The following is a 27,961-nucleotide window of genomic DNA, read 5'->3' on the forward strand; positions in this document are numbered from 1 at the left end:
TGATTGTTTAAGCGCTTTGTGACCCTGGTCTCGAAAAGCGCTATATAAATAAATATTACTTACTTACTTACTTACTTTTTTTTTTAGCTTTGTCCAACCATGCACCGTTTATAATTCTCCGATAGGTGTCGCCTTTGTCCCTCAGTGTCATTCTTGTATATGTAAGTATCACGTCCATGATTTCACATTCGGGATCAATTATATTTTTGTTCAACTTTAAAATCACTTAAACGATGCTCACGTTTTTCTACTAACTTCTGATCTTCCTGATCCTCTTCGTCATCAAATCAATCCTCGGGATTATTCCCACTTCCATGTCCATCCTCTGGGGAATACTCGACCACCTGCTGCCCCCCCAACCTACCTATCAATCTACTTCCCCTCCGTGTTGCGCGACATGTCGGCGACAGCAGATGAGATTCCAATCTCATTCACACGCCACTAACGGCGGATGTGAATCCGTGCTGGCGGGCGGCCATATTGACCCAAATTGGTGCCGGGGATGACTTCAATTTGGTTCTGATTACCTGGAGGCGACGAAGCAATTCACTTCCCCGCGAGTCTCGGCGACGCACCGAGATGAGATTCGCACTTCATGACAAAGATCGCAAAAAAACGCTCCTCGGGATTGACAGGGGTTTGATTACGTCGCCTGAATCCGAGTCCTGCATTAACCCACGAGTCACGGGTCTGCTGGTGACTCTCTCTAGGTTTCAGTAATGCAACAAGCATGGAGACGAACCGGGGAGACTTCCTGTCTGTGACGAACGACCAGATGTACTTCCTGTTGAAGTGGTGCAGGTCACACCTCCTCATCACCGTGAGGTTCTTGGCTGCAACTGTTGGAGACCACAGACTCCAGGGAAGTCGACCAGAAACCCTCCCCACACACTCGCCTTCTTCCCGGGGCCGACGCTGGAGCCCGAGTCGACTGAGAAACGAGCGCCGTCAGCGCGACGGATATTTTCCGCTAATTGATCGGCGGGAGGTCGGGAAGTGTGACACGAGAGAACACACGCCGTGAAGTAATTAATCCGTGAGCGTGCCTCATTATCCTAATCCTGTGTTTGTGTTCGGCAGCAGCTCTGAGCGTCTGCTCACGAACCGGAGTTTAAATATTGACTCGTAGACGACCGGTGTCGTCGTCAAGTTTTTAGGCTAGCATTGCTAATGCTAACTAATGATCGTTAACTCAAATGAGTTCACCTTAAAACTGCTTGACGGTTCACCTACTCTAGAGATTACTCTGTCGAAACCCAAGTATATTCATTTGAAAGCTTTTCAGATTTCAGATGCCCTTTTAGCGTTCGTTTTTTAGCATTTTTGGACATTTTCATCCATTTAAAGCGCACAAATGTGCACAAAATCTGTGACTCATCATTGGTTCCAAAGCAAGACAAGATGCTCAAAACTCAACAATATGTTTCTGAATTCATCGCATCGTAATATCCTTACAACCAAAATTCAATTGATACAGATTTAATATTTACGTCAATATTATGCAACTTTTATCATTTTAGTTCCATCGATCTATGGACTAATAGTCCACGATCATTTTTGAACAAGATTCAGTGACTCCTGAAAACGAAAACGTCAATCAAATTCATCTAAAACAAAAAGTTGGTAAAACTGTTGGTGGTTAGTCGAGTGTCAAAATGTTTTTCTTTAATGGTTATTGATTCATTTTTCTTAATTATATAAAACTTTTTATTCCATCTTTTAAAAATTCATTTTCCTACTTTTTTAAACAATAAACATTATTATTGTCCGTTTTCGTAAATCAAGATTTTTTTTTAAATGTATTGGATACATTATGTATTTTGTATTAATTAACTTCCAGCCTTCTTTGATATAAAAACAAAAAGTAGGTTAATGAGCTGGGGGTCTAAAGTTAGTGGAAAATTGCAGATAGTAGAGAAAGTACCTTTGTCTTCCTACGGAAGAGCTGCCACGTTAAATCTGCACTCCGGACCCCCATATTGTAGCGCAACAGTTTAACCTCTGCATTGACTCTACCATGTGAATCAGCCTCAACACAAACATGTAGCAGTGAATGAAAAGAAAACTCAAAAGATATTCAGTGGCTTCAACTATTTTTCATTAGAATTCAAGACGACGCTTTCCCCACAATCGGCTTTTTTCTTTTTCATTATTAAAAAAAATAAAAAAAACTTCTGCATCTTTAATTTAATCAGCTTTAATCTTCACTTCCTGTTTTTATCTTCACCACAAACTCGTGAAATAAGACGACTGCGTCTCTGATAAAGCGCCACAAGGCTTGAATTCTCCTCCGAACCCAAATCAGATTATCTGGCGCGATCATTGTCGTCTGACTTCTTAAGTGAAAAGTTTTTCGCGGCGACGTCAGCCTCGGGGGGTCACGACCCCTGACCAGTACCGAGACCAATTAGACGTTTAATTTTCAGCTCCGACTCTGGAGGGAGAAAACAAGTTGGGAAAAAAAAATCTCATTAATGAGTTCCTCTCGTGTCACTCTGTCAACTATCGGGAGGTCTGGGACGCACAAAAACAAACTCGACAAAACAAACTCAACTCGCCGCCCCGGGGAGGAGAGGGGGAACAAAATGGCGTTTCATTTGGTTTGTCTCGACATTAATCAGCGGCTGAACGCCCGGAGGTGAAAACATTGGTAATCAAAAGAAAACAGCATGCGTGACATTCATCTTTTTTTTCCCCGCTCGATGCAAATAAGAGCCTGAAGGAAACAAACATCCACATTAGCCCAGCGGTGACCGCTCAGCCGTGATCCGGGGATCAACGGAGTCGGGATTCAAATCAGGGGGAAACATGAGCCGAGAAGATTTAATATCGAGTGACTCGGGCTGGAAGGAAACTGTTTAAAGGAAAAACATCGATCAGATGAAACGCTCGGTCATCCAGGGCGGACTCGACACCAAGGTGAACCGAGCAAAGTTTGGTGTGTCCTGGGTGTGATGTTGGATCTCCAATCGGTGTGACAGAAACACCTCAGGAGATAAGATGCCAGAACAACCTTTGTCCCTCAGGAGACTCCATAACAGAAGGGAAGAGACCAGTTGGAGAGACCTACCTGCCCAGAACTGCTCTAGTAGAAGAACTCACATTTCTCTGATCCTTAAAGCTCTTCACTGGCTTCCAGTTTCTTTCAGGATCAATTTAAAATTCTGGTTCTTACTTTCAGATCTATTCATGGTCAGACTCCTCCTTACATCACTGATCTGATCCAGACTTACACCCCAGCTCGGGCTCTGAGGTCTGTGGATCAGAATCTACTGATGGTTCCTGAACACGGTTCAATCCTTCCAGGCTGTTGCTCCTAATCTTTGTAGTCTACTGACTCCTTCAGGAAACATCGTGTTGTCTTGGCCTTTTAAAGTATGTATTTAAACTGTGTATTGTTTCGATTGTTGAAGTACTTTGTGACCCTGATCCGAGAAAGGCATATTACACATAATAATTACTTACTGGTACCAATGACCAATCTCTTTATAGCATCTCCAAGGAAGTGTCCAGAAACTAACCAGTACTAGCAACTAGTACCGTAACCATAAATTACAGTAGGAATGTAGAACAACTACCTTTTGGCTCAGCTCATTCCTCACCACAACAGATAGATACATAGACCAAACGATGCTCCAGCTTTTCTGTCACTTGTGAACAAGAGCCAAAGATAACCAGGATGGTGGTCCTCCTTCAAGCCGACACCAGTGTCTATAGAAAAAGGATGGGAGAAAGATACTTCCTGTGTTCGTATCAGTTATTGACTTCATGGACATGGCAGTGAGGGACCTGAGGGAGTATGTTCAGGGTCATGGGATCTACTTGAAAGCTTTCTAGACTCTTTGTTTTTTTCCGATTTAGACGGGTTTGAACCTGGAAACAGGTTTCATCTGATAAATGCGACAGTAAAAGCTTCAGAAAGGAATAAATACAGAAATCCTGCAATGCTCCAAAAAAAAAACAACCCATCACAGTACGAACTGCTGAGTTGTGGAGAAAAAATAGCACAACAACGATCCCGGATTTTGATCAGTGGGCTGTAAAAGCCTGTGATGGAGGCGTCGGACAATTGAAGCGGCAGCAGAGTGACTGAGTGTTTATTTGTGATCCACAGACACACAAACACGTCAGGTGGACAACACATGGTCTAGTAACACCTCTACACGTATCAAGGTACATTACACTGAAGATTCAGTCGACTTCTCACAAGTGTCAGGTACGTTTTTTTATCGTTAAAAAGAAAAATAAATACACTTTTGTTTTTTTTTCCCTCGTACATCACGCTTGGATCATAAATAAATCATTGTGCGTTCACAATGTTTCTGAAAGAATAAGGCAGCAAATCAAAGTTCCTTGTCAACGGCAGGAAAATAATGAAAAGAAAAACACCTGAAGTCACAAAAATAGACGTCTATGATAAATACATTAACTCTTTGTCTGGCGGAACAATCATGGCGGTAAGTCATTCTTGTAAAGTGCAAAAAAAGGAAAACATTGAATCCCCCGTTGGATGAGTGATGTGTAGGCGACACTTCTGGAAACAAATGTTTTACTTTTTAAAGTCCAATTTTAGTTCATTAGGAGAATTGAAGATGCAGAACTAAACTGGGACCTGAAGTTGGGCAAGAGGTACCGCTTACCACGGAGTACCACGACCCTGTACAAACTTCCCCAGATGTCTATGTTACCGCTAAAAGGGATGAGCTGGTTTACCGAGGTCGCTCTAAAATCACCCCCTGTGGGGCAGAGACATTGCTGGAAACAGATAAAGAGACCTCAGTCTTTTGTGTTTTTCATATATCTTCCCTGGCGGTTCCAATGATCCATGATGCCAGTTATTGTAGGGGTCCTCAGGGGCTTCTGTCTGCCTCAGGCTACAATGAGGTGTACAGTGCAGGAGTTTTATCTTGGGCTAGTAAAGGACCAAACGACCCATGTAGCCTGATAAAAACCTAAGAGATCAAATGGTTATTGCTGGAAATACAAGCTAAAAGTATTCCAAACTTTAAGCCCCGGGAGGCTAATGGTTCAGAATGAAAGCAGTGTTCCAAGCACTGACATCTTCAAGTGCTGCTTCCTTCAATTGGTGTTCCTTTAAGAGGCATATTGAGGGATGATTGACACAAGAAGAATACGTTCCCCTAGAGTACATGGTGGTTCTAGCATTTATTACAGCAAAGAACCTTTTGCTCCACTGTCCCTTATAACTTCCTAAAGGGGTTCCACTGCCTGAGTGTAGAACACAAGAGCCCGGAGACAATGTGGGTGGTTGGTGAAGGCAGCTGGGTATTCCTCAGGGCAGGGGTGTTGAACACGTCCAGAAATGGTGCAGGTTGTTTTGCTACAACCAGTCGAGCACACACGAGTTGACAGATCAGGTGTCGGCTTAAACAAGCAGCACCTGACGGACAGTCAACCATTTACAGTCTTCAGATGCCTGATTGGTTCAACTACATGTGCGTGAATGGTTGGTTCCAAAAATCTGCACCTTCTCGGCCCTTTGAGGACAGGTTTGAGACCCCGGACTTAGAGGGAACTTTTAGGATCCAGGCAATACTTAAATAGATTGAGTCACAGCTTTGGGAACCAAGGTAAGCTGGTAGGTTACAGTACTTGGAGCTAGTGAACCGTGTAGGTTCTCAATAATCCAGGTCAGGGTTATCCAGAGAGTTCCAGGGCGAGGCAACTGGATTGAGTTTTTTGGGAACTCCAGTCCAGTTCCCTCCAATATGAACCCTCTGGAAGGATAAAAATGGACTGTGGTCTATGAGAGATCTTTATGAACCCTTTGAACCACCCGTCAAATATACTCTTGCACCAACTTCTAACATCTTTGTCCGTATGTATATCAGCTGCTAGATTGAAGACCCCTTAAAAACCCACCTGTCGCCGATGGTTTGACCCAATCATTATGACCACATGGCGAAGGAAGATAAACTGATCAGAAAACAGGTAAAGAGGACTACGTTTCAGTCGTAAACAGACTCCATGACAGCAGATGGCAGAAATGTAAAACCCGGTTTCGTGGTCCAGCTTTGGTCCCGGTACACAAGAGTTCCACATTAACAACAAACATCAGCACAAACCAAGAGTTCACATCATCATATACGAAGTGACGATAGAAGATTTATTGCCACGAATGTTAACCTTCTTGGCTCCGAATTTTAGTTTCTCGCTCTCCAGACCGATTCTTGTTGATAGTATTGCCCGAAATTATTATGTTTCTAAAAAAAGGTGCTTTTTTTGTAATACAGCTGTAAGAAATATTTTATCCATTTTTGTGTAGATTTGCCCAAAGTGTGTTTCTGTTTTTTACTTCCTGTTAAGTATGTGTTTGTTATCTTGTTGTGCTATTTTTATCTTTTTGCCAAAGCTTAAATAAAAAAGGGAGACGAAGGAACCAAACTAGCGTTCGTTAGCATTTTCCCGATTAGCAAAAAAACAAGGAAACAAAACCCAACGTGTGTTTGGTACTATTGTGTTTGACTTTGACCAGGAAGTAAAAACCTTCAGAACAACATCTTCGATGAAAAACAACATGAATTCAAACTCATGTGAAATCTTATTGCTGCGAACCATCGATGTTCTTTCCCGGGAATGCATTTTTCTCACAGACAGGGGGCAGCAACTCACCCGCTCAAAGTTTGGGAACAATAATTCTACTTACAAACGAATCGAGAGTTCTTTTGGTGATCCATGCACGTCATGCATAGATGAGTCGACGTCGGACGAGTCGGGCAAAGTCCGTTCCGAAAAAAAAAGTTCCGTAACCAGCTTCGCCGAGACCAACCGGAGACAACGATCAGCCACCAGGCGGCGCTGCTGCCCCTCAAACACCTGCTACCACAAGGAAACATCGGACGGTTACGAAAAACTACACATCCCGCGGACACGCACCAAGCTAACGAGCACTATCACAACGCGGGTGTCGCCCCCTGCTGATGGATTCCGGTATTTTTTTTTTTTTTTCAAGTCTTTGCCGCCGGTCGCCTGCGCTCCTACTTCATGCCGCTCCGCAGCACCTGATTGGCCGCGATGAGCATGACGCTGATGATGAAGGCGATGGCGAAGGCGCAGATGAGACTCTTGCGCACACATGTCTGTTTGACCTGTTGCGTCGGACTGGAGCCTGCGGAGGAAACCATGTCGTCAGTGTCGGGGGCGGAGCCTCCATCTTTGCTTCGTTCATTTGTGTGAGGAAACAACATTTGAAGACTCTTCACGAGCCTCACGATCCAGGTCAAAGGTGAACCCATGACACCAGCGCCAGCGTTAAAAAAATTCTAATTATTTAATTAATGTCATTTTAAATTCAATATAAAATGTTGCTGTAGTAGAGCCACCATCGGTTTGATCAAGTTGCTCTGTGATCCCTTGGTAATGTCTGATGGCACAATTTTGATATTGAATTTAAAAGGTCATAAATGACAAAATATTAAATAGAGATCATTTATTTTTTAATTATTGGATTTAAATTATCAAACTGTATGTTCAATTTTTTTGGGGATTAATTTGGAAAATATTCTTATTTTTCTTAGTTTTCATGATTGAAAACAAAAACATGTTCACACTTTTTTTAATTTGATAAATGTATGAATTACATTATACAATAAACAGTGACAACTTTTTAAATTTACTAATCATTTAATTTAATTATTCAATACAATCAAATTCAACAAATTCAACATAAAAAATATTGAATTAATTTCAGCCAATAACACAAACTCAATTATTTGTAATAAAAAAATATTAACTTTAATTATTTAAGAACAATAACTTATTTTGTAATTTATAAATAATTTGATACAATTATTAAATAAACAAAAACTAATTAATTTTAAATATAAAACATATTAAATTAAATTATTCAATAACAATCAATTATTTTGAAATTTATAAATAATTGAATAAACTTATTAAATAAACACAAATTCAATATTTTTAAATATGCTTTTTTTTTTATTCGATTTTTCAATAAAATCAAATTCAACCTTTCAATCTATAAATAATTGAATTCAATATATTTAAAAAATGATGAAGCACTTGATATAAAAAACAACATTTTTTAATTGTTAATGTTAGTGATCAATATTCTGCTAAACTTCCAAAAGAACAGTCGACCTCCAGGATCTACACTGACGGTGACGAAGTGAACTCACTGTCGATGTCCACCTGACAGTCCTCAGGGTTCTCTATGTGGTTCTCCTCCGTCATGATGATGTTCTCGATGTCCTTCATGGACAAGTGGTCGCAGAAGGTGTCGTACAGCAGTCGCTTCAGCTCCTCCACCGTCAGCTTCTGCATGTCGCACTGAGAGACACTCGCTGTGAGAAGCTTTTTAGACTTTTCTGCTCCATGAACTTCTTCAGAAGATGAATTCAAGGAAAGATTGTTTTATTGTTAGCTTTTCCTGTTTTGTTTTTTTATTTGTCTTTGTTTCTTTCTTTTATGCTGTCTCTTTTCTTTCGTTCTTTCTTTTATTCATTCATTCTTTTTTCTTTCATCATTCCTTTAATTCTTTCTCTTTTTTATTCTTTCTTTCATTTATTCTTTCTCTCTTTCATTCTGTCTCCTTTGTTTTCTTAGATTCTTTCTCTCTTCCTCCTTAATGGATGGATGTGTCGTTGGTGCTGGACAAAAACTGTTTACCTCCGGGGGATCAATCAATTATCCTTACATCCATCCATCCATCCAACATCATTACTATATCAGCTCTTAAAATGAAATATCCAAATATTTGATCAATTCCTTTCTCTGTATATTATTTTTCACCCCCACAACCCATTATAACTGTTATTTATTTAATGAATGAATCGATTTTCCTTGGGATTATATATATATATATATATATATATATATATATATATATACGTCAAAGTTATACGTCAAATATATATATATATATATATATATATATAGTTTAATTCATGCTGGGTCAAAATAACCCAGTATTGGCTCTGTCCCTTTGTGACCCAGCGTTGGGTTATAAATAGTTGCTTTTTTGTAACCCAGCAGTTTTAAGAGTGTATTTACTGTATAAACGATGATAATTACGACACCAAAAGTCATATGTTAATATTTTAAATTCCTTTTTTCATTCTTGTGTTTGAACCATTTTCTCAAATGAAATCTGGTTCTTCATAAAAAAATTACGATGTTATATTTACGATGGATATAAACATTTTATTTCCATATTTATTTAACTGAGAGATAAGTAAGAACATGAGGTCATTGGTTGCATAACTTTGACGGTTCCACAGCTTCTCTTAAAGATGGTCGATCAATAACATTATTAACTCCTCAGAGGCTTCATTATTAATCTGTGAACACTTCAATGACAGGAGACGATCAAAGTCGAGGACGTCTTCGAACACGAGGATGATTCTTAAAGTGTGTTTTTACTTCCACCTCCTGTGGAAAAAGGTCAAACCAAAGAAATAAAACAATCACCTTCCAGAACACGGAGTCGAAGTCGGTGCCGTTGAACTTGTCCGGCACTCCCGCCGTCAGCTTGGGCCCCAACAGAGTCACAAACTCCTCGAAGTCCACCTGACCGTCGCCTGCGGAGGAGAAGACGTCGGTGAGCGAGAAGATCTTCTCGACCCTGGACCTGGTCCTCACCGTCCATGTCCAGCCTCTGGATGATGACCTCCAGCTCCACCTCGTTGGGCATGTAGCCCAGAGAGCGCATGGCCATCCCCAGCTCCTGCTTGGAGATGAAGCCGTTCCCGTCGCGGTCGAACACCTTGAACGCCTCACGGATTTCTGCAAGACCAAGGTTTTTGGGTTGAAACATCCATCGTTCCTGAAGGAATATTCTGGGTGGGAAAATTGTCGGGGAAAATATTGCAGCAGGTGTGACGACTATAAGACGTCAAAACAGAAAAGGAGTTTATCAAACACTAAATAAAGAATTATAAAATAATGAGAACATTTTGGGGATAAAATAATCAGAGAAATAAAACATTAAAACCTCTGAAGAATTAGGGTAGATACATTCATTAGTATAATTAAAATTATTGAACATTTTAATGCATTTTATTTGAAGGTTTGAATATTTACAGTAAATAAAATTATTATTATTGTTTCTTTTTTTTATTTATTTTGAAGGACAAAAACGTTTCAGTAATTTTTAATTCTTCACTAAATTAAAATGTTATTAAACATTTCAATCAGACTTTATTAATAGTTAATAAATATAACGAAAATAGGCTTTGGATTTTTAAGAGTTTGTATTCAACCCAATCGTTTACATCTCGATTTTAGATTAATTATATGTATTTATTTAGAGAATAAAATAAAATAAAAATATAACCGAACATAAAAATACAAACAATAAATCAGTGACTGAAAAGGAGTAGATAGAAGTGCAACTTATAGGATCCTACCTCTTTAAAATGTGTCTAAAGAGACGAGCAACAGTTGAGAGAACTGTGTATTGCCGTGACACACACACACACACACACAGACACACACACACACACACACACAGACACACACACACACACACACACACACACACACACACACACACTTACACCGTAAGCGCAGCATTCCCGCCCTCGCGCTCGGCGTGTGAGTCACCGTGATTGAAGATTGGCAGAACTACACAGGAATGTTCTCTCACCAAAATAACACAAAGAACGTGAGAATACGACAAATAACCTGCTCAGAGACGCACACGAGAAACACTCCTCAGATCAGTGTCTTCACGACTACACTCGCGCCCGGAGACGCGACTCCTCACGCCATCCATCGACCGACCCTGAGGAAGGATCCGGAGGAAAACACAACTCATTCAGCGGCGCGTCAAGATGGCCGACCTCGAGGCTCAAACACTCCAAACATGAAGGTCGAGGCGCAGCAGAAAGTTTTCCAGGGAAGTATATTTTCGGGGTAAAGAGGTTTTCGTAAATGAGATCTCATGGAGGGTGCTTGAAGAGAATGTGAGAGAAGATTGTTTCAGAACAGGAAGTGGCCACCTGGGGTCAGATCGGGTTTTATTGTCACCAACAAGTTTGAAAAACTATGTTCAGACGTCAGGAGGCAGTTATTTTACATACAAGAACAAATTGAAGAAAATGTATTAGTTGTAAGAAATATATAGAAGAAAACGTTTAAGTTTAAATTAATATTAATGCTCATGTAACAAAATATGAGTTTCTTGTATTTTGGAAATGTATATATATTTTCTTTTTGAAAAAATATAAATTTAAAGGGAAATTGAAATTAAAAAAACACTACTTTAGAAAAAAGTGGTATCATAAATTATTTCCTTTACGTTTTTTAAAATCACTAGTTTCTTGGGAACTGTTTTATACATGGCGGTATTACAAAAAGTAAGCTTTAAGTTTTTTCATATTTCAAAAAATATAACAGTTTTGTGGAAAGAACATGCTTGAATGTGTTGCCGTATCGTATACATCAACCAGTTGTAGTTTTATTACAATTTTATATATTACAATAATAGTTAAGAATTATTTTATGAGAACAAAACATTAATATAAAAAAATGTTAATAACAAAAATTAGCCATTTTTGGAAAATACATTAAAAAGAACCTCCTTAATATTTGTATTCTGGAGTTTATAAACTAATTCTGTTATGTTCATTTCTTTTAGACTTGCAACTAAGAGCCCCCTAGTGGACACTAATGTCATCACATTTACAAAAGTATAAAACCAAGTCTCTGTTTTTTTTAACTCTTAAATTGTGATAAAAATATATACTTTTTATATTTCAACTGAATGTTTTTTGCATTTTAAAAAGTATTTCAGTATTGTGGAAGAAATTACTTGAAAAAGATTTTTCAGTATTAATTAACTTGTTATAGTTCCTTTTATTTACTTTTATAAGATTTATTAAATGAAAACGAAATATAAATATAAAAATGCTAATTGCAGAAATTAGATTTTTATGAAACTAAATCAAAAAGATACATATTTACATAGACACAATTAGAAAAGTCCCCAAACATTACCAGTATTTACAATATTATTTTTGATAAATACTTTTATATGCGTCCCCTCTAGTGGACACTCACGTCATTACATTTACAAACAACTGAGTTGAAAAAAAAAACCTTTTTGTGGTTCAATTTTTTTTTTTTCAAATGTAAAAAAAGTATTTGCATTTTAAAAAGTAAGACAGTGTTGTAAGTAAGTAAGTAAGTAATTTTTATTTATATAGAGCTTTTCCAGACCAGGGTCACAAAGCGTGGAAAGAAATAACTTAAACATCATGTCTCAGTTTTAATTCACTTGTTATAGTTTATGTTGACCATTTTAATTTTTACTCGCCAAATGGAAATAGGTTTGCGTTCCAAAAATAAACATACAATATAGTTTAAATACATTTTTACATTAGTGATCCCAAGAGCCCACTAGTGGACACGTGTGTCATCACACTTACAAAACTGTATAAGCAACTGGTGACTCTGAGTGAATCTACTCGGGCTCCGTTAAGAAAACCATGGGATGAGAACCCATCGCCTCCTCAGACCTCCACCACGTCTCTAACCGACGCCCACTCTTACTCTCCACCAGTGTGAGAAACTCACAGCCGCTCTCTTGTAAGAACCTTCGCCCGCTATTTTTAAACACCCGTAGTGGCATTAATCCAGCTTTAGCTGGATGTGAGCCGACTCGGGGACCCCGAGATTTGAACATTACCATAAGAGGCGTCTATAACAAGGCTCTGGAGGATACGGATCCACCGGAGGAGACTCGTTCATCTGCGGAGGATTAACGACTCCTCCCACTAATGAGTCTGATGATGCAACCCTGTGATCGCGTTTTACAATGTTGTCTTTTTAAGACGTTAATTGGTCTGAGAGGACGTTGATCACCCCTAGTGGGGGTTAAGGGAAGCGCGGGTGGCACGCCCAAGATTTTACGTGGCGCGTTGGAAGGTTGCCTCGAAATCAATATTGTTCATGTTGGCATGGGGACCTGAAGAAATGCCCGTGTTTAAGATAAGATAAGGGGCAGATATTATGGATGTCGACAATAAGAGGAAATTTGTTTGGTGAACGAAAATAGAGATAATTAAGATAAATTGAGCTTTAAACAATAAAAATGACATATTCTTACTCCCTGCTTGTTAAATGTACATTTTTTTTGGAAGTTTTTTTTACCTCAAATTATTTCGCTAGAATAAGGGAGCGATGGATTCAACTCTTTTGGGGCGACAACCCGCCTTAACCCCTTGCATTATCTCAGGGTCAGACTGACCCAAAAGGCCCAAAAACAAAAGTATTTGCGGTATCCCTTGTGTTGCCTCTGGGTGAACGGGTCGTCTTGACCCTGAGATAAAACTAGGGCGAATGTGTTTCTAGCAACATGTTTGAGGTCAACTATCAAACGCTCAAGTAAAAAAAAAAGATTCTTCGCCCGTTAACCAATCAGAGCCCGGGTTTTGCGCTTGATGGATCTACTGACTCCTTTAAGAAACATCTTAAGACGTTTTTATTTGTTCAGACTTTTCCTTGATTTTCTGGAACTCCTGTTGTGTTATCAGTTTTATCTTGATCTTTAAAGTATATACTTTATTGAATATTGTTTTGATTGTTTAAGCGCTTTGTGACCCTGGTCTGGAAAAGCACTATACAAATAAAAATGACTTACTTACTTACTTACTTACATACTGTAACGAAGTGAAAATAATCAAGAAAAAAAGAATACACTGTATATCCCAGCTATCCAAGAGTTATCATAAAGGGTCAAATAGACCCGAGACAACATTTCTTCTTTTCATACTTCCACATTAGATCAAGATACATTTACACTTTTCTGATTCTCCATTTAGACTCTCCACTCAACTTAGACCCCCCTCAGCCCCAGCCAATTGACCTCTATAAACTAAGAGAATACAAGCTAAAAAGTAAGTATGAATTAAAATACAACACACACACATAGTGGCCTCAGAGATACAGTAGGGTTAGAAGAACTGTCATCCGGGAGAGGCTCGAAATAGAGCCTCTGACCCGCCGAATAAAGTGGGGTCGTTGAATTGGGCATCTACTAAATACATCTCCTGGACCCCTCAATGGTGGGTAGGAGAAGCTGGTATGGGTAAAGACCTAGAACAAGTAGCAGGGACTATGTTTCTCAGATTCCTGGCTCAAGCTGCGACAAATGAGCGGAAGAACGGGCGATAAAAATATGACATGGATAAAAAAAACAACAGGTTTACACGGAGGTCACAGGCATTAAACAGCGAGTCAAGATATGAAGGTTATAAGGCACAGTAGGAGTGAAGGTGCCATGAAAACGATTCAATTCAACGACAACAGCACCATCAACAAGACACACTTCTGTCATCGCTTCCCATCTTGTGTGACCTTTTGTTGCAACACTTTCAAAGCCCCGGAAACACCGAAGGCGAAAAGGGAAGGTTGTCGGCGTCTGATCGTCTTTGAATCCTCCGACAAGAAAGGGAAACACAATCGGGATTTACGGTGTCACATTTTTGGACGGAAAAAAAGAAATGATTCGCGACGCCGCAGATCCGTGTGCGTCACCGACGCGAGAAGAAAAGACCTCGTCGCTCATCATGTGGAGAATAATAAATCTCTCCCAACTGACAGGTGGGCTTAATCCCCACTTCACCCCCGGCTCTTTTCACACAACCCCGGGCGGACCGGGTTTTTTTTTTTACAAAAGGCTCTCCAGAATCTATCACCCGCCGGGATTACACGGGTGACATATGAAACAAACAAAAAAAAAGAGGCTCTACTCGACATGATGAAGATGGAAATAGAAATGAGGTGTTTGTGCTCGACACGGACCGCCATCGTTACCTGCCGGAGAGCACGGTTTCATCACCGCCGCGCAACAGAAGGACGACTGAAATGAGATTCAACTCCAGCTGAAAATTGAGAAAAAGTCGGAAAAATAGGGTCAGAAAATATAACATTATGGTAAATTTAGCTCTGGTGAGTTTTGAGTACCTTCATATATTGCTACTAAAATAACTTGTGATGACACATCAACTTAAAACTAGTTGAATGACTCATGTACCGTGAGTTGAGGTGTTTTGTGTGATTTTTATTCTGACTGTAGAAGTTTGTGTGAACATGTTACATATCGTACACTCTATTGCAGACCTGGGCAAAGTGCGGCCCTTTGACTTTATTTATACGGCCCTCGTAATGTCAAAGTATGATCATGTATAAATGGTTCTAATGCATTAACAAATGTATTTTGTATTTATTGTTGATTAACATTTTCACAGAACACTTCCCTCCTTTTTGTGTGTAATTTTTTTGTGAAACCGTATTTTCCGGACTATAAGTCGCTCCAGAGTACAAGTCGCACCAGCCATAAAATGCATAATAAAGAAGGAAATACATATACAAGTCGCACTGGAGTATAAGTCGCATTTTTGGGGGAAATTTATTTGATAAAATCCAACACCAAGAACGGACATGTCATCTTGAAAGGCAATTTAAAATAAAAATAGAATAGAGGCGACAACAGGCTAAATAATTGTACGGTATGTTACGTTACACAACTGTGAGAACGCTCCTGGTATGTTAACATAACATTAAGAGTTATTCAGATAACTATAGCATAAATAACATGCTAACAAGTTTACCAAACCATCCGTGTAACTCCAAATAACGTAAATCCAATGAAATCTTCATCCTCGGTGTCACTTTTAAACAACTCTGTTAACTCCTGAGGTTGAAGATGCGGCGCTTCCTCTTCTACGTCGAAATTATCAACACAGGCCTAGAGCGCCCTCTTGCGGTTTAGTGTGAAAATACCATGCGGACTGATATACCGGTAGTAATGTGTTAATAATTTCCCACGTAAGTCGCTCCAGAGTATAAGTCGGACCCCCGGCCAAACTATGAAAAAACTGCGATTTATAGTCCGGAAAATACGGTATATTTTAATCCCTCAAAACATTTGTTTTTAAGTTAATTGAAGAAATGTTTTGAAAGAAACTCATCTATACAAGAATAAAATTGCAGCTTATTTAACTTAATTACCTAATGACGAATGTCCTTTTTTTAAGGGATTTTTTCCGTCTTTCTTTTTGCTTGACGGCCCCTAACAACATTCACAGAATTGAATGTGGCCCTTGAAGAATTTTAATGGCCAACCCCTGTTCTATTGTATCATCAGTATGTGTCTGTTTGAACAAAACTCTCCGTCGCCCGGTTCCTTCGTTGCCAAACATTACGTCGTTTCACGCCGACGGATTCGGGCGACTGCTGATGACATAAACGTTTTTTAGGTTGTGTCAAATTTCCAGGTCGCCAACTACTCGGTTTTGAGGGTCAAGTTTCAAGGTTAAACCGGATTGTACCGTAAATCTGTTGAGTCAAAGGCAACTTTCACAAAGCGGTGACCCCAGCAGCGCTAACATGTTTACGTATCATTTTGAAAAGTCTCAAGAGATTTTGTGAAGCGAGTGAATGGAGAACTGGCTGAAAGCTAAGAGACACTCCAGTCGCCATATGTGGATCATCTTGAAAAAAACCAGCCGGCAGAAGTGCTGCCGTCATGATTGGTCATTTGGCGCGATGTTGTTTCACAGCGGCATCTGTTTTTCCAACGCTTCTCCGCTGACCCGCCGGAGTTCCGCCCCCGCCTCGAAACACCCTCGACGCTGCTGCAGCGGCAACTACGCTACGGTCTCGGCGAGCAGATGCGCCGTCTTTAAATATCTTCATTTGTATTCATGTAAGTGTTTCTAAAGGAGTGAGAGTCAACCCTGCACCTCGGGGCAAAAACGAATGACTCAATGTTTTATTTTTCTTCAGTAGGAGTCGAGCGAAAAAATTGCTTCACGGGCTGTTTGTGCCGTCAGGAACGACGTCGAGTCGGCAGTTTTTCTTTTTTTTAATTCTTGCAAATCAGTCAGCCATTGATACGAAGACATTGCTGAGAAGTTGTCGATGCAAGTACTCATGGAACCGAGGTAGTCACAGAAATATCTGTATCAATAGAAGCAGCAAATGCATTCCAAGTGTTTCTAGTTGTAGTCGTTGTGATCGTTAGCATTAGCTAGAACTAGCAGTACCAGTAGCACTGGGTTTGAACGTCACACATCGGGACTTCTGAGGCGACGATCCGTGGAGTTACAAAAGGTCCCTTTACGTCTTCGGACGGAACCGGTTCTCAAGATGACAGCCCAATTAGCGTTTGATGCGCCGGCTGCGGCGCCGCCTCCTCGTCGGAAACAAATGAAGGGAAAAGTTTCTGAAGTGCGCTGACGTGGATGACTGCTGACAGTTCGTCTGCTCCGACTCTGAGGAGTGAGCGAGGCCGAGAGGCGGGTCCACTATTCGTGGTCTTTTCTCTTTCATGTGTGAAAAAAAAAAAACAGAAACGGTGAGTTTTAATGGTCATCGATTTTCTTGTCCGAGCTCTTCCTTGACGTAGCCGGCACCGTTCACGCTTGAATCTTCTTCTCGGCTTCCATGTTTCATTTTCGGGACCTGATGAATGGGAGTGGGATTCCTCTGCAGAAGAACCAGACCCCTGTGGTTCCCTTAGGGGGGCTGAGAGGTCCAACTAACTCACTACGTAGAACTCCAAGTTCTTACTTTGTAGCGAAATCGTGTCTATAACCCTGTGCACCAACCACATCGACATGGAAACGGCATCCTTGCATACATAATGCTGACGGGTTCTTTCTGAGATTATTGTAAAAGACAGTAAGTACTGGTTAAGATAGGAGGCTCACGTGCCGAAAAGGATTTGAAACTTGAGTCAATATAGTAGCCCTGAAGGCCAACCACTTTTAAAGTACGCTTTTGAATTGGTTAGACATATTTAGCAATGACCCACAACCTTCACATGGAGGTCCTCTAGGCAAGTCCGATTCCCCTTTGCCAATCAAAAAATTCAAGCATGTCAACCCATTACGGAAAAATGTCTTCTGGAAATATTTATGAACATAAAAAAACTTTAAACCGGAACAAGGACCACGATCTTGGACACACTAAAGCCCATGGAACTCTATGACGTAACCTGGCTAAGCTCACCATGAATAGACCTTCATTTCCATTTGACCAGAAGACCATAGAACAGTGTCAACTAATTTTTAGTTAGGAGTGATATAAGCACAAAACCAGAAACCAGGACAATCAAGTTTAAAGGACTAAAACTAAACAAAGACTCCCAGAGACCCCCTTGCTAAGTAGTGAGACACAGTCCTTGGAATAGCTGCTGGAATCGTACCAACAAGTGTAACTTTGACTGATCTCGGATTTTGTGGAAACGGGGATATTTTAAGTTTTAGTCTAGGCAAACCAATCTCTCTTCCTTCTTAGTCCCCTTACCTGAAGCCACCAGGGTCCGGGGGACAAGTCAGAAACCCCTTAAATGTCACTCAATATAAGCAGCTTTGTGGATTTCCTCCAACATTTGTCAAGTTCTTAAAGAAATGAAAAGAGAAAAGGTCAGCCCGTATTAATGTCCTTGTGTGGACTTTAATTCGGAACACGTTAACCGCCAATATCTTCGCCCCCCACACCCTTCTGAAGCATATATGGGTGGGTTTGAATCCCTCTCAAGAATCTAGTGGAATGCAAATGTGGTAACTTCAATATCTGTCAAATCCTGCTTTGGAATCGGAATGAGATGATAAAGTAATATCTATGAAATGAACGAGAAGGTTTTTCAAATATGGACGGTTAACTAAGAGACTTAGAATTATAATTTAAATCCTCTTAAACTACCCTCTGAGGGTCATGAACGTTGAAGAGATAAAAAGCTACAATTCTAACTTCTCTTCCGTCTCTATGAATACATTAGGATGGTGTTGTGTTGAACAGTGTGTGAGGTGTGTGAGGTGTGTGTGTGTGTGTGGGGGGGGGGGGGGGGGGGGTTGAAATTTTATTGTGTAGGAGGAAAAATGGAGACCAATTTAATTTATGCTTGCATCAGCGCACATCAGCGTACTTGTTGCCGCCTCAACATCCCGCCCCACACAACCCACCACACACTTCCACACACGCCTGCACAACCTTCCACACAAATTTTCTAGAAAAAAAAAAACTGGATTTTCTTCGGTTTAATAGCTTCAACGGCCGCGTCGGCCTCTTCTCCCCCCCGGGGTGTCCGAGTCAGTAATTGAAAATCAAGTCCTCGGCGCCGGCGCCGGAGCCGGGGTCCCTCCACATGCCCGCGCACGCACTCATTCGCTAATGTGCAATTTGGTTCGGTGACAAAGCCCCTCGTGTCCCCCGACGCCGAGGCTGATGTATGTGACACTTCAGACTCTCGGCCAATTCTCCCCCCCGTCTCTCGGGGGGGGGCGTGGGTCGGGGGGGCAGGACGAGCCGGGCCTGTCGCTCAAGCCGTCGCCGGGATGTGATGGACGACGACCTGAGACGTGTTCAATGAGATAACGGCGGATCTCCTCGCCGGATCGGATCGACCCGCGGAGATTCGGTTTTAATCCGTGATGCAGGATCACGGGGTGACTCAGGAGCCGCGACCGGAACCAGCTCTGGAAGATATGGAGGTTCCTAAGCCAGAGTGGCGACAGAGACGGGCGGAAACGACTTTAAACTCAAAGATCACTGCTCAGAATTGATAAAATTGGAAAATATTGTCTTTAAACACGACCATATTTCCAAATTCCAACCAGAAATTAGTAATTTTCTAAAACTAAATTAACTAAATTAACTAAAAAAACACTTCTAAAAATAGATCATTATAATGTTTAAAAAGATAATTCTTGAAAGAAACTTCTGTCAATCAAATAAAAATATTTTTATAGATTGAAAATGCAGAATTTACATTTTTCCTTGTTTAAGTAAGTAAGTAATTTTTATTTGTATAGCGCTTTTCCAGACCAGGGTCACAAAGCGCTTAAACAATCAAAACAATACTCAATAAAGTATATACTTTAAAGATCAAGATACAACTGATAACACAACAGGAGTTCCAGAAAATCAAGGAAAAGCCTGAACAAATAAAAACGTCTTAAGATGTTTCTATCATAATTTAATGAAATTTTATATTTACTTTAATTAACCTTCGTATTATCTCAGGGTCAAGGTGACCCGACGCATGAAAACCCCTTGACCCAGGGATACCACAAAGACATTTGTTGACCCTGAGATAACACAATAGTTAAAGGGATTTTTTTTCTTCTTTAAATTTTTTTTCAATTCTAGGATCACAGGGAAATTAAGGCGATTCTAACACCATGGTTCTCGGTGACAAGAGAGAGCAATAAACGGTTCAATTGTCTGTGTTTTGTTGACTCTTTGTTAAATAAACACAACAAGATGTTGTTTAACGTTCATTGATCCAGTGATGGAGCGTCAACACCGGTGGAACACGAGTCCACGGATTTGTGAATCTCTGCAGATTGTTGACTGACCACGAGTGACACCGGCGCTCCGTCTCCTCGGCAACATCACCTTTGAAGCATCATTCCGTGACTGTCCGCAACCCCCCCCCCCCCCCCCCTTCCTCAGGCGGGATCGCTAATGTTCCGCAACAGCTGCTAAAAGTCCTGTGACACGTTTTAACATCGCTGATCTCGGCTCCTCTGGCCAGACTGTCGACACCGGTCTGCTTTCAAACCCTTCAACAGAATCCTCGCGACGAGGACGGGAAGGGAAACTGTCGAAAACACACTCGACTGTCTGGACGGGAAGGAAGCTAATCTGGGATTCATCGTGACAAACAGACTATAAAATCACGAACGACATTTCTCTCCCACTCATCGCAGTCCGTGGGGGGTCTAAAGCAGGATAACTTTTAGAGCTGCTTATTTGTGAAAGACACCGTCAATGACACGAGTCAAGGTTTTTACCAGAGAGACTCACTGCTGCAGGCATTTCTGAACATTCCTTTTCAGTAACTACTCTCCCCCCAGCACTGACTATGTCCACCTTCTGTTATCAAGGACATTCAACTGAACCTTTTCCCACCGTGGTGATTCCCGCAACCTCTACTCTATCCTGACATGTTCCCGTACGAGCAAAAAAACAATGCATTCTTCTGCTTCATCCAGGGTCGGATTGCGGGGGCAGCAGCTTCAGCTGGGAGGCCTAGACTTTCCTGTGCTCAGCTACATCATCATCCTTCCTAAAATACTTCAAGGCCTTCCCAGGACAGCAGAAAGAGATGGTCTCTCCAGTGTGTACTGGATCTCAAATGTAGTCTCAAACCGCTGGAACATACCCTGAAAAGTCACCCCTCACCAGCGAGGCATCCAGGAGACCTCCAAACCAGATGCCCACGCCTTCACAACTGCAAACTGGTATCTAAGGGAGAGTCCAGCCACCCTGCGGAGAAAACTCCCTTTGGCTGCCTGTACCCTCTATCTTGTCTTTAGGGTTAGGGTAACGGTTGTTAGGGTTAGGGTAACGGTTGTTAGGGTTAGGGAAACAGTTGTTAGGGTTAGGGTAACAGTTCATAGGGTTAGGGTAACGGTTATTAGGGTTAGGGAAACGGTTGTTAGGATTAGGGTAACAGTTGTTAGGGTTAGGGTAACAGTTCATAGGGTTAGGGTAACGGTTATTAGGGTTAGGGAAACGGTTGTTAGGATTAGGGTAACGGTTATTAGGATTAGGGTAACGGTTGTCAGAGTTAGGGTAACAGTTATTAGGGTTAGGGTAACGGTTGTTAGGATTAGGGTAAGGTTGTTAGGGTTAGGGTAACGGTTGTTAGAGTTAGGGTAACAGGTGTTAGGATTAGGGAAACGGTTGTTAGGATTAGGGTAACAGTTGTTAGGGTTAGGGTAACAGTTCATAGGGTTAGGGTAACGGTTATTAGGGTTAGGGAAACGGTTGTTAGGATTAGGGTAACAGTTGTTAGGGTTAGGGTAACAGTTCATAGGGTTAGGGTAACGGTTATTAGGGTTAGGGAAACGGTTGTTAGGAGTAGGGTAACGGTTATTAGGATTAGGGTAACGGTTGTCAGAGTTAGGGTAACAGTTGTTAGGGATAGGGTAACGGTTGTTAGGATTAGGGTAAGGTTGTTAGGGTTAGGGTAACGGTTGTTAGAGTTAGGGTACCAGGTGTTAGGATTAGGGTAACGGTTGTTAGGATTAGGGTAACAGTTGTTAGGGTTAGGGTAACAGTTGTTAGGGTTAGGGTAACACTTCATAGGGTTAGGGTAACAGTTCATAGGGTTAGGGTAACGGTTGTTAGGGTTAGGGTAACGGTTGTTAGGATTAGGGTAATGGTTGTTAGGATTAGGGTAACGGTTGTTAGAGTTAGGGTAACAGTTGTTAGGGTAACTTATTTAGGGTAACTGTTGTTAGGGTTAGGGTAACAGTTGTTAGGGTTAGGGTAACAGTTGTTAGGGTTAGGGTAACAGTTGTTAGGGTTAGGGTAAGGGTTGTTAGGCTAAGGGTCAGGGATCTAGTCTCTGATTAGCAGGAGCACCAAAAACTTGTCACCAGAAACACATGCAGTCCTTAAGGAACAGACGTGTCGCCTCGTCTCATATTTTATAGCGCAACAGTTCAAATATGTCTTGATAAATCTCTCTCGGTATAGGTCACATGATCTGGGCTCTAAATGTTTAACGCACCATTACTTGACAATTAAGTTCATCGCCTCATCCCACGTTATCACGCAACAAAGAGATCCGATGCTTTCAATGCATATTTTGGTTTTGGTGTGAATGCACGTCAACACTTATATGGATGCACTTGAGTCATAATAATGGAACAATATTTCTTCTAAACTACCAAAATTAAACCTCCAACAAGTGGAAACAACATCACAACATAAGCCAGGAACCGCTCTCGCATGCCTAACCTTCCCGGCTCCTCGGGGACACGGGGGTTCTGAGACCCCCCGGGACCGAGGTTTACGTCACAGTGTACGCCTCGACCACCGCGGGCTCAAATATTTCCAGCGCGGCAGACATCAGCAGCAGACGCCACGCGGCGTCAGCAGGGAGTTTGAACGTTTCACTTTAAATGGAAATTAGTTTCAGATTTATTTTTTTCCCAGAGATCCAGATCCTTCTTCTGGTTCTTCTCGTTTGTTCTCACGGGCGCTTCCGAGTGTGAGCGGCCCGTTAGTTACAGGTGCAGTCGAATGATGACGCGTCAGATACGCCGACGGTTCTGCAGGGTGTTCGGTTCTGTTTCAGTTTTAGTTGATGATGCGTTTGAGTCATGGTTATGTTGTTTTTTTCCGCGAGTTCTGCAGAAAAAACTATTTAATAATTCCAATGAACTAAAATTTAACATTGTTGTACATTTTTTACTTTATGTATATATTTCTGTTAAATGTTGTACCAACCCTTTAACTGTATTTGTTATCTAGCTACAGGTTGCTATCAATTGCGCTGTTTATTACACATGCAATTTTAGCTCTTTAGCTCTTTGTTGGTATATGTTAGATTTTATTTTTGGTGTGTGTTTTGTGTGCTATTGTTGGCACCTGTTGACATTTTCTTTTTCAGCTTATTCTATTCATTTAAGCTGACATTTTATCATTATTTGGGGATCAACAAAGGTGTCTCGCCACTATTTTTTAAATGCCACAGTGTTGTTTGCGTTAAGCTTTGTTCTCAAAGGTCATGCTAATTATAGTCATTTTGTTTTTTTCATATTTAGAATGAGAGGGTTTTTGAAAAAATAATTTCACATAATTCACGGCTGATGTCAATTCTTAAATTACTTTTATATTATATAAATGCTACATTTTTAGCGTTTATCATTTGCTTTACATAACAACATAACCTAGTTTGGTTACGATTGTTGCTCATGAAAATGTATCTGAAATTCTGTTTATATTTTGGCTAATCTTGCCATGTGGCTAAACTTTGGATGCTAACAATATCGCTTTAGTTTGTCAAACGCTACATGACTATAGCTAGCATTATCTTGTAGCTAACTAGCCGCTACGTTGCTACTTCAAAGTTGAACTTTTTTTTTCCAAATTTCAAGATGTAATAAATGTTTTTTTCCTCGTCAAAATCGTGAAAGTTGTTAGCTTAACATCGCTAACTTTTACGAAACTAATAATAAAATAGTTAATATTTCAAATTCTAATATTTAATAGCTAATACGCTTATTTTGGCTAATCTTGCCATGTGGCTAAACGTTGGATGCTAACATAATTGCTGTAGTTTGTCAAACGCTACCTGACTATAGCTAGCACTGTAGCATTATCTTGTAGCTAACTAGCCTAGCTACGTTGCTACTCCAAAGCTTAACTTTTTTTTACCTTATTTCAAGATGTAATAAATGTTTTTTTCTTGTCAAAATCGGGAAAGTTGTGAGCTTAACGTCGCTAACTTATACAAAACTAATAATCAAATAGTTAATAGTTCAAATTCTAATAGTTAATAGCTAATACGCTTATTTTGGCTAATCTTGCCATGTGGCTAAACGTTGGATGCTAACATAATTGCTGTAGTTTGTCAAACGCTACCTGACTATAGCTAGCACTGTAGCATTATCTTGTAGCTAACTAGCCTAGCTACGTTACTACTCCAAAGCTTAACTTTTTTTTACCCTATTTCAAGATGTAATAAAAGTTTTTTTATCGTCAAAATCGGGAAAGTTGTGAGCTTAACGTCGCTAACTTATACAAAACTAATAATCAAATAGTTAATATTTCAAATTCTAATAGTTAATAGCTAATACGCTTATTTTGGCTAATCTTGCCATGTGGCTAAACTTTGGATGCTAACATAATCTGTAGTTTGTCAAACGCTACAAGACTATAGCTAGCACTGTAGCTTTATATTGTAGCTAACTAGCCTAGCTACGTTACTACTCCAAAGCTTAACTTTTTTTTACCTTATTTCAAGATGTAATAAATGTTTTTTTCTCGTCAAAATCGGGAAAGTTGTGAGCTTAACGTCGCTAACTTATACAAAACGAATAACCAAATAGTTAATATTTCAAATTCTAATAGTTAATAGCTAATACACTTATTTTGGCTAATCTTGCCATGTGGCTAAACGTTGGATGCCAACATAATCTGTAGTTTGTCAAACGCTACAAGACTATAGCTAGCACTGTAGCTTTATATTGTAGCTAACTAGCCTAACTACGTTGCTACTCCAAAGTTGAACTTTTTTTTGTTGCAAATTTCAAGATGTAATAAATGTTTTTTTCTTGTCGAAATCGTGAAAGTTGTTAGCTTAACTTATACGAAACTAATAACCAAATAGTTAATATTTCAAATTCTAATAGTTAATAGCTAATACGCTTATTTTGGCTAATCTTGCCATGTGGCTAAACTTTGGATGCTAACATAATCTGTAGTTTGTCAAACGCTACAAGACTATAGCTAGCACTGTAGCTTTATATTGTAGCTAACTAGCCTAGCTACGTTGCTACTCCAAAGTTGAACTTTTTATTGTTGCAAATTTTAAGATGTAATAAATGTTTTTTTCTTGTCGAAATCGTGAAAGTTGTTAGCTTAACTTATACGAAACTAATAATAAAATATATATAGTAGTTAATATTTTAATTTATAATAGTTAATAGCTAATACGCTATTAATGGCTATAAACCATCAGTGCTAATATTTTTTAGGGTGACTTTAACTGGACTAAAAGTTTAAATTTAAACAAAAAAAAAAAAAGGTGACATTTCAGTGACGTCACCAGAGCAGCAGGTGGACCACCCGTCCAGACCCGCGGGCCACGTCTCACCTTCCACCTCGTCCTCCGGCAGGTTGACCGGGGCGCTGTAGGAGAGGATGTCGGGGATGGTGCACACCCCCCGGTACATCAGGGTGGACGAGATCGGGTGCATCGGCATGGCTGCGGGGACTTGTGGCTCCCACCTGAGCCTCCTTCATGCAGAAGATCTACTCAGACGATCCGAACTTCCCTCGACCAGCTGCGAGGGTTCGGAACAGCGAGTCCATTGAGGGGTGGGGGGGGGGGAGCAGGTGGGAGTGTGGTGGGAGGGCGGGTGCCAAGAATCTCCCCCGGTGAGCAGGAGATAACGATGGAAATAAAAATAAAAAAAAGAATCCAGGAAAGTGTCCTACCTCTTGTCTCGGTCTGAGAGCTCGGATCTCGGCTCTGTTGAGGCGCGACTGCGCATCATCGCCGCCGCAGACGCTCAAATGTGACCCCAAAGAAATTGTGGGGAAATAAATCCAGCGCGAGTCCTGGAGCACCTGTTGTTGGACCCGCTCAACTCACGCGCTCCGAGGGTCTCCTCCGTCATCCGGAGAGATGGTGACCCTCAGGGTGGAGGAGGAGGAGGAGGAGGAGGAGGAGGAGGAGGAGGGAGGAGGTCCAGGCGTGAGTTTGGAGGGTCTGCGGGGAGACCAGTCCTGGAGCCGCAGAAGATCCACTTGTTCCACCAGCGGAGGAGGATTTTATGAATGTGTGGTTCTGATGCGCATCTCTCTCTCTCTCGTTTTCTCTCTCTCTTTTCTCTCTTTCTCTCGGTCTACACACAACCCACCCACTCTCTTACACGTCTTTATTTTTAACCAACACTCTTCACCATCTTTCTACTCATCTGACGACACAATTCGATCTGATACTAACATCCTTTTAAACCCTGATATCTTTTCATCTTCATCATTTAATAAATAAGTAAACCTGCTATAGAAGATGACAACCTTAGTATCAATGTTAGAATGAAGAAAATGTTGAATTTAGGGGAAAAAAGGAAAAAAGAATTACATTATAAAGTAACCTCAAGCTTTAAAGCTAATACAGAATATTTGTATCATTTAAAAAAATAGTAATATAATAACAATATGGGGATTTGACATACAATTTTGAGTCAATTTTAAATAGTAATTTTAGGGGAAACAATATACACAAAAAACATTTTATATTGAAGATTTATATTATAATTATATAAGTTATATTATATAAATGTATATTAGTGTAAAAATTGCCAAAAACAAACGCATTACAAAATGTATATTTTATTAAAAAATAAATAAATAGAGTTTTATTCAGATATATAGATTTTAATCTAATAAATAACTATTTTTAAGTTAAAAATAATAAAAGTTAAACTTTAAGATTAGAGAATTAGAAAATAATTAATATAGTATATAAATAGTTATTTTTAAACTGTGTAGAATTTAGAATAGAAAGAAAAAAAAAGTTACTTTGAGCATTAAACAATCATATCAGGAGCTAAAATTACAAAAACAAAAGCTATCAAATTTTAATATTTTCTAAAGATAATAAAACAATAATATTAGGGAAAGAGGGGTACAATATAAAACGTCAACTTAAAGTTTTAATTACAAATAATGAATGGGATAAATCTTTGAAGAAAATAAAAGTTACCCCAGATCAATTTACAAAATTTAAAGTAAGAGCTTGTTTTTTTTAAAGATAGTAAAACAATACTATCAAAGGAATATTAATGCAATAATTCACAGAATTAATCTTGATAAGAAAATAATAAAAAAAAATGCTGAAGATGAAGATGCTCCATCTGTCCATCCTCCCCTCACTCGTGAACAAGACCTCAACCTAATCTGAGCACCATCAGATTTGGAGGAGCTGATCCTCCTCCTGGTCTAGACTGGAGCCCTTGTTGAAACCTGAACGTTGAGCTCCATGTTGGTACATTTGACATTTTCCAAACCCGAGCTCCAGTCGGTCTGACGGCGTCCGCGGAGCTGGACGTCGACCGACCAGCACAACACAAAAGGTTAGAGCCGACCTCGACCTCGGGAGGCGACGCACTCTTTTTACCCCGAAGTCCTCCCAGCAGGACAGAACTGTGAAGGTCAGCTCAGTTTTTCAGAAGCCGCCGCCTGCAGGGAGCATCTCAGACACGCCGCTCTTTTGTTCAGAAGATGTTTAACGATCGTTTCCCCGAGTCCAGCGACTCCCCTGATGTGTTTGTGTTCCACTGACTTCTTAGTTCCAGACCTCAGGATCCAGGTGAAGCCGAACAAGTCTTGAGGTTGTTTTTTCTTCTTGTTCTCTCTCGGCCTCCATCTGCTCGCCGGCGTCGCTTCCAAACTCTGAAAAGTGCTTCAACACATTCGGTTTTTCACACCACAGTCTGTG

The 27,961-nt window shown here is 40.3% G+C and overlaps 1 protein-coding gene across 1 annotated transcript; it reads right to left on the reverse strand.

The window, feature by feature from the left end:
- Positions 1 to 4,081: 4,081 nt before the first annotated feature.
- Positions 4,082 to 26,287, reverse strand: cabp7a (calcium binding protein 7a). The gene is made up of 5 exons (XM_087796066.1): positions 25,610 to 26,287; positions 9,622 to 9,765; positions 9,451 to 9,560; positions 8,160 to 8,310; positions 4,082 to 7,129 (listed from the first exon to the last, which is right to left on the reverse strand). The coding sequence occupies exons 1-5, from the start codon at positions 25,716 to 25,718 to the stop codon at positions 6,999 to 7,001; spliced, it is 645 nt and encodes a 214-aa protein (XP_087652192.1). The 5' UTR covers positions 25,719 to 26,287; the 3' UTR covers positions 4,082 to 6,998.
- Positions 26,288 to 27,961: the final 1,674 nt, after the last annotated feature.

This window comes from Callionymus lyra, chromosome 1 (genome assembly GCF_982586985.1).
Source record: "Callionymus lyra chromosome 1, fCalLyr1.hap1.1, whole genome shotgun sequence".
Taxonomy (NCBI): Eukaryota; Metazoa; Chordata; class Actinopteri; order Syngnathiformes; family Callionymidae; genus Callionymus; species Callionymus lyra.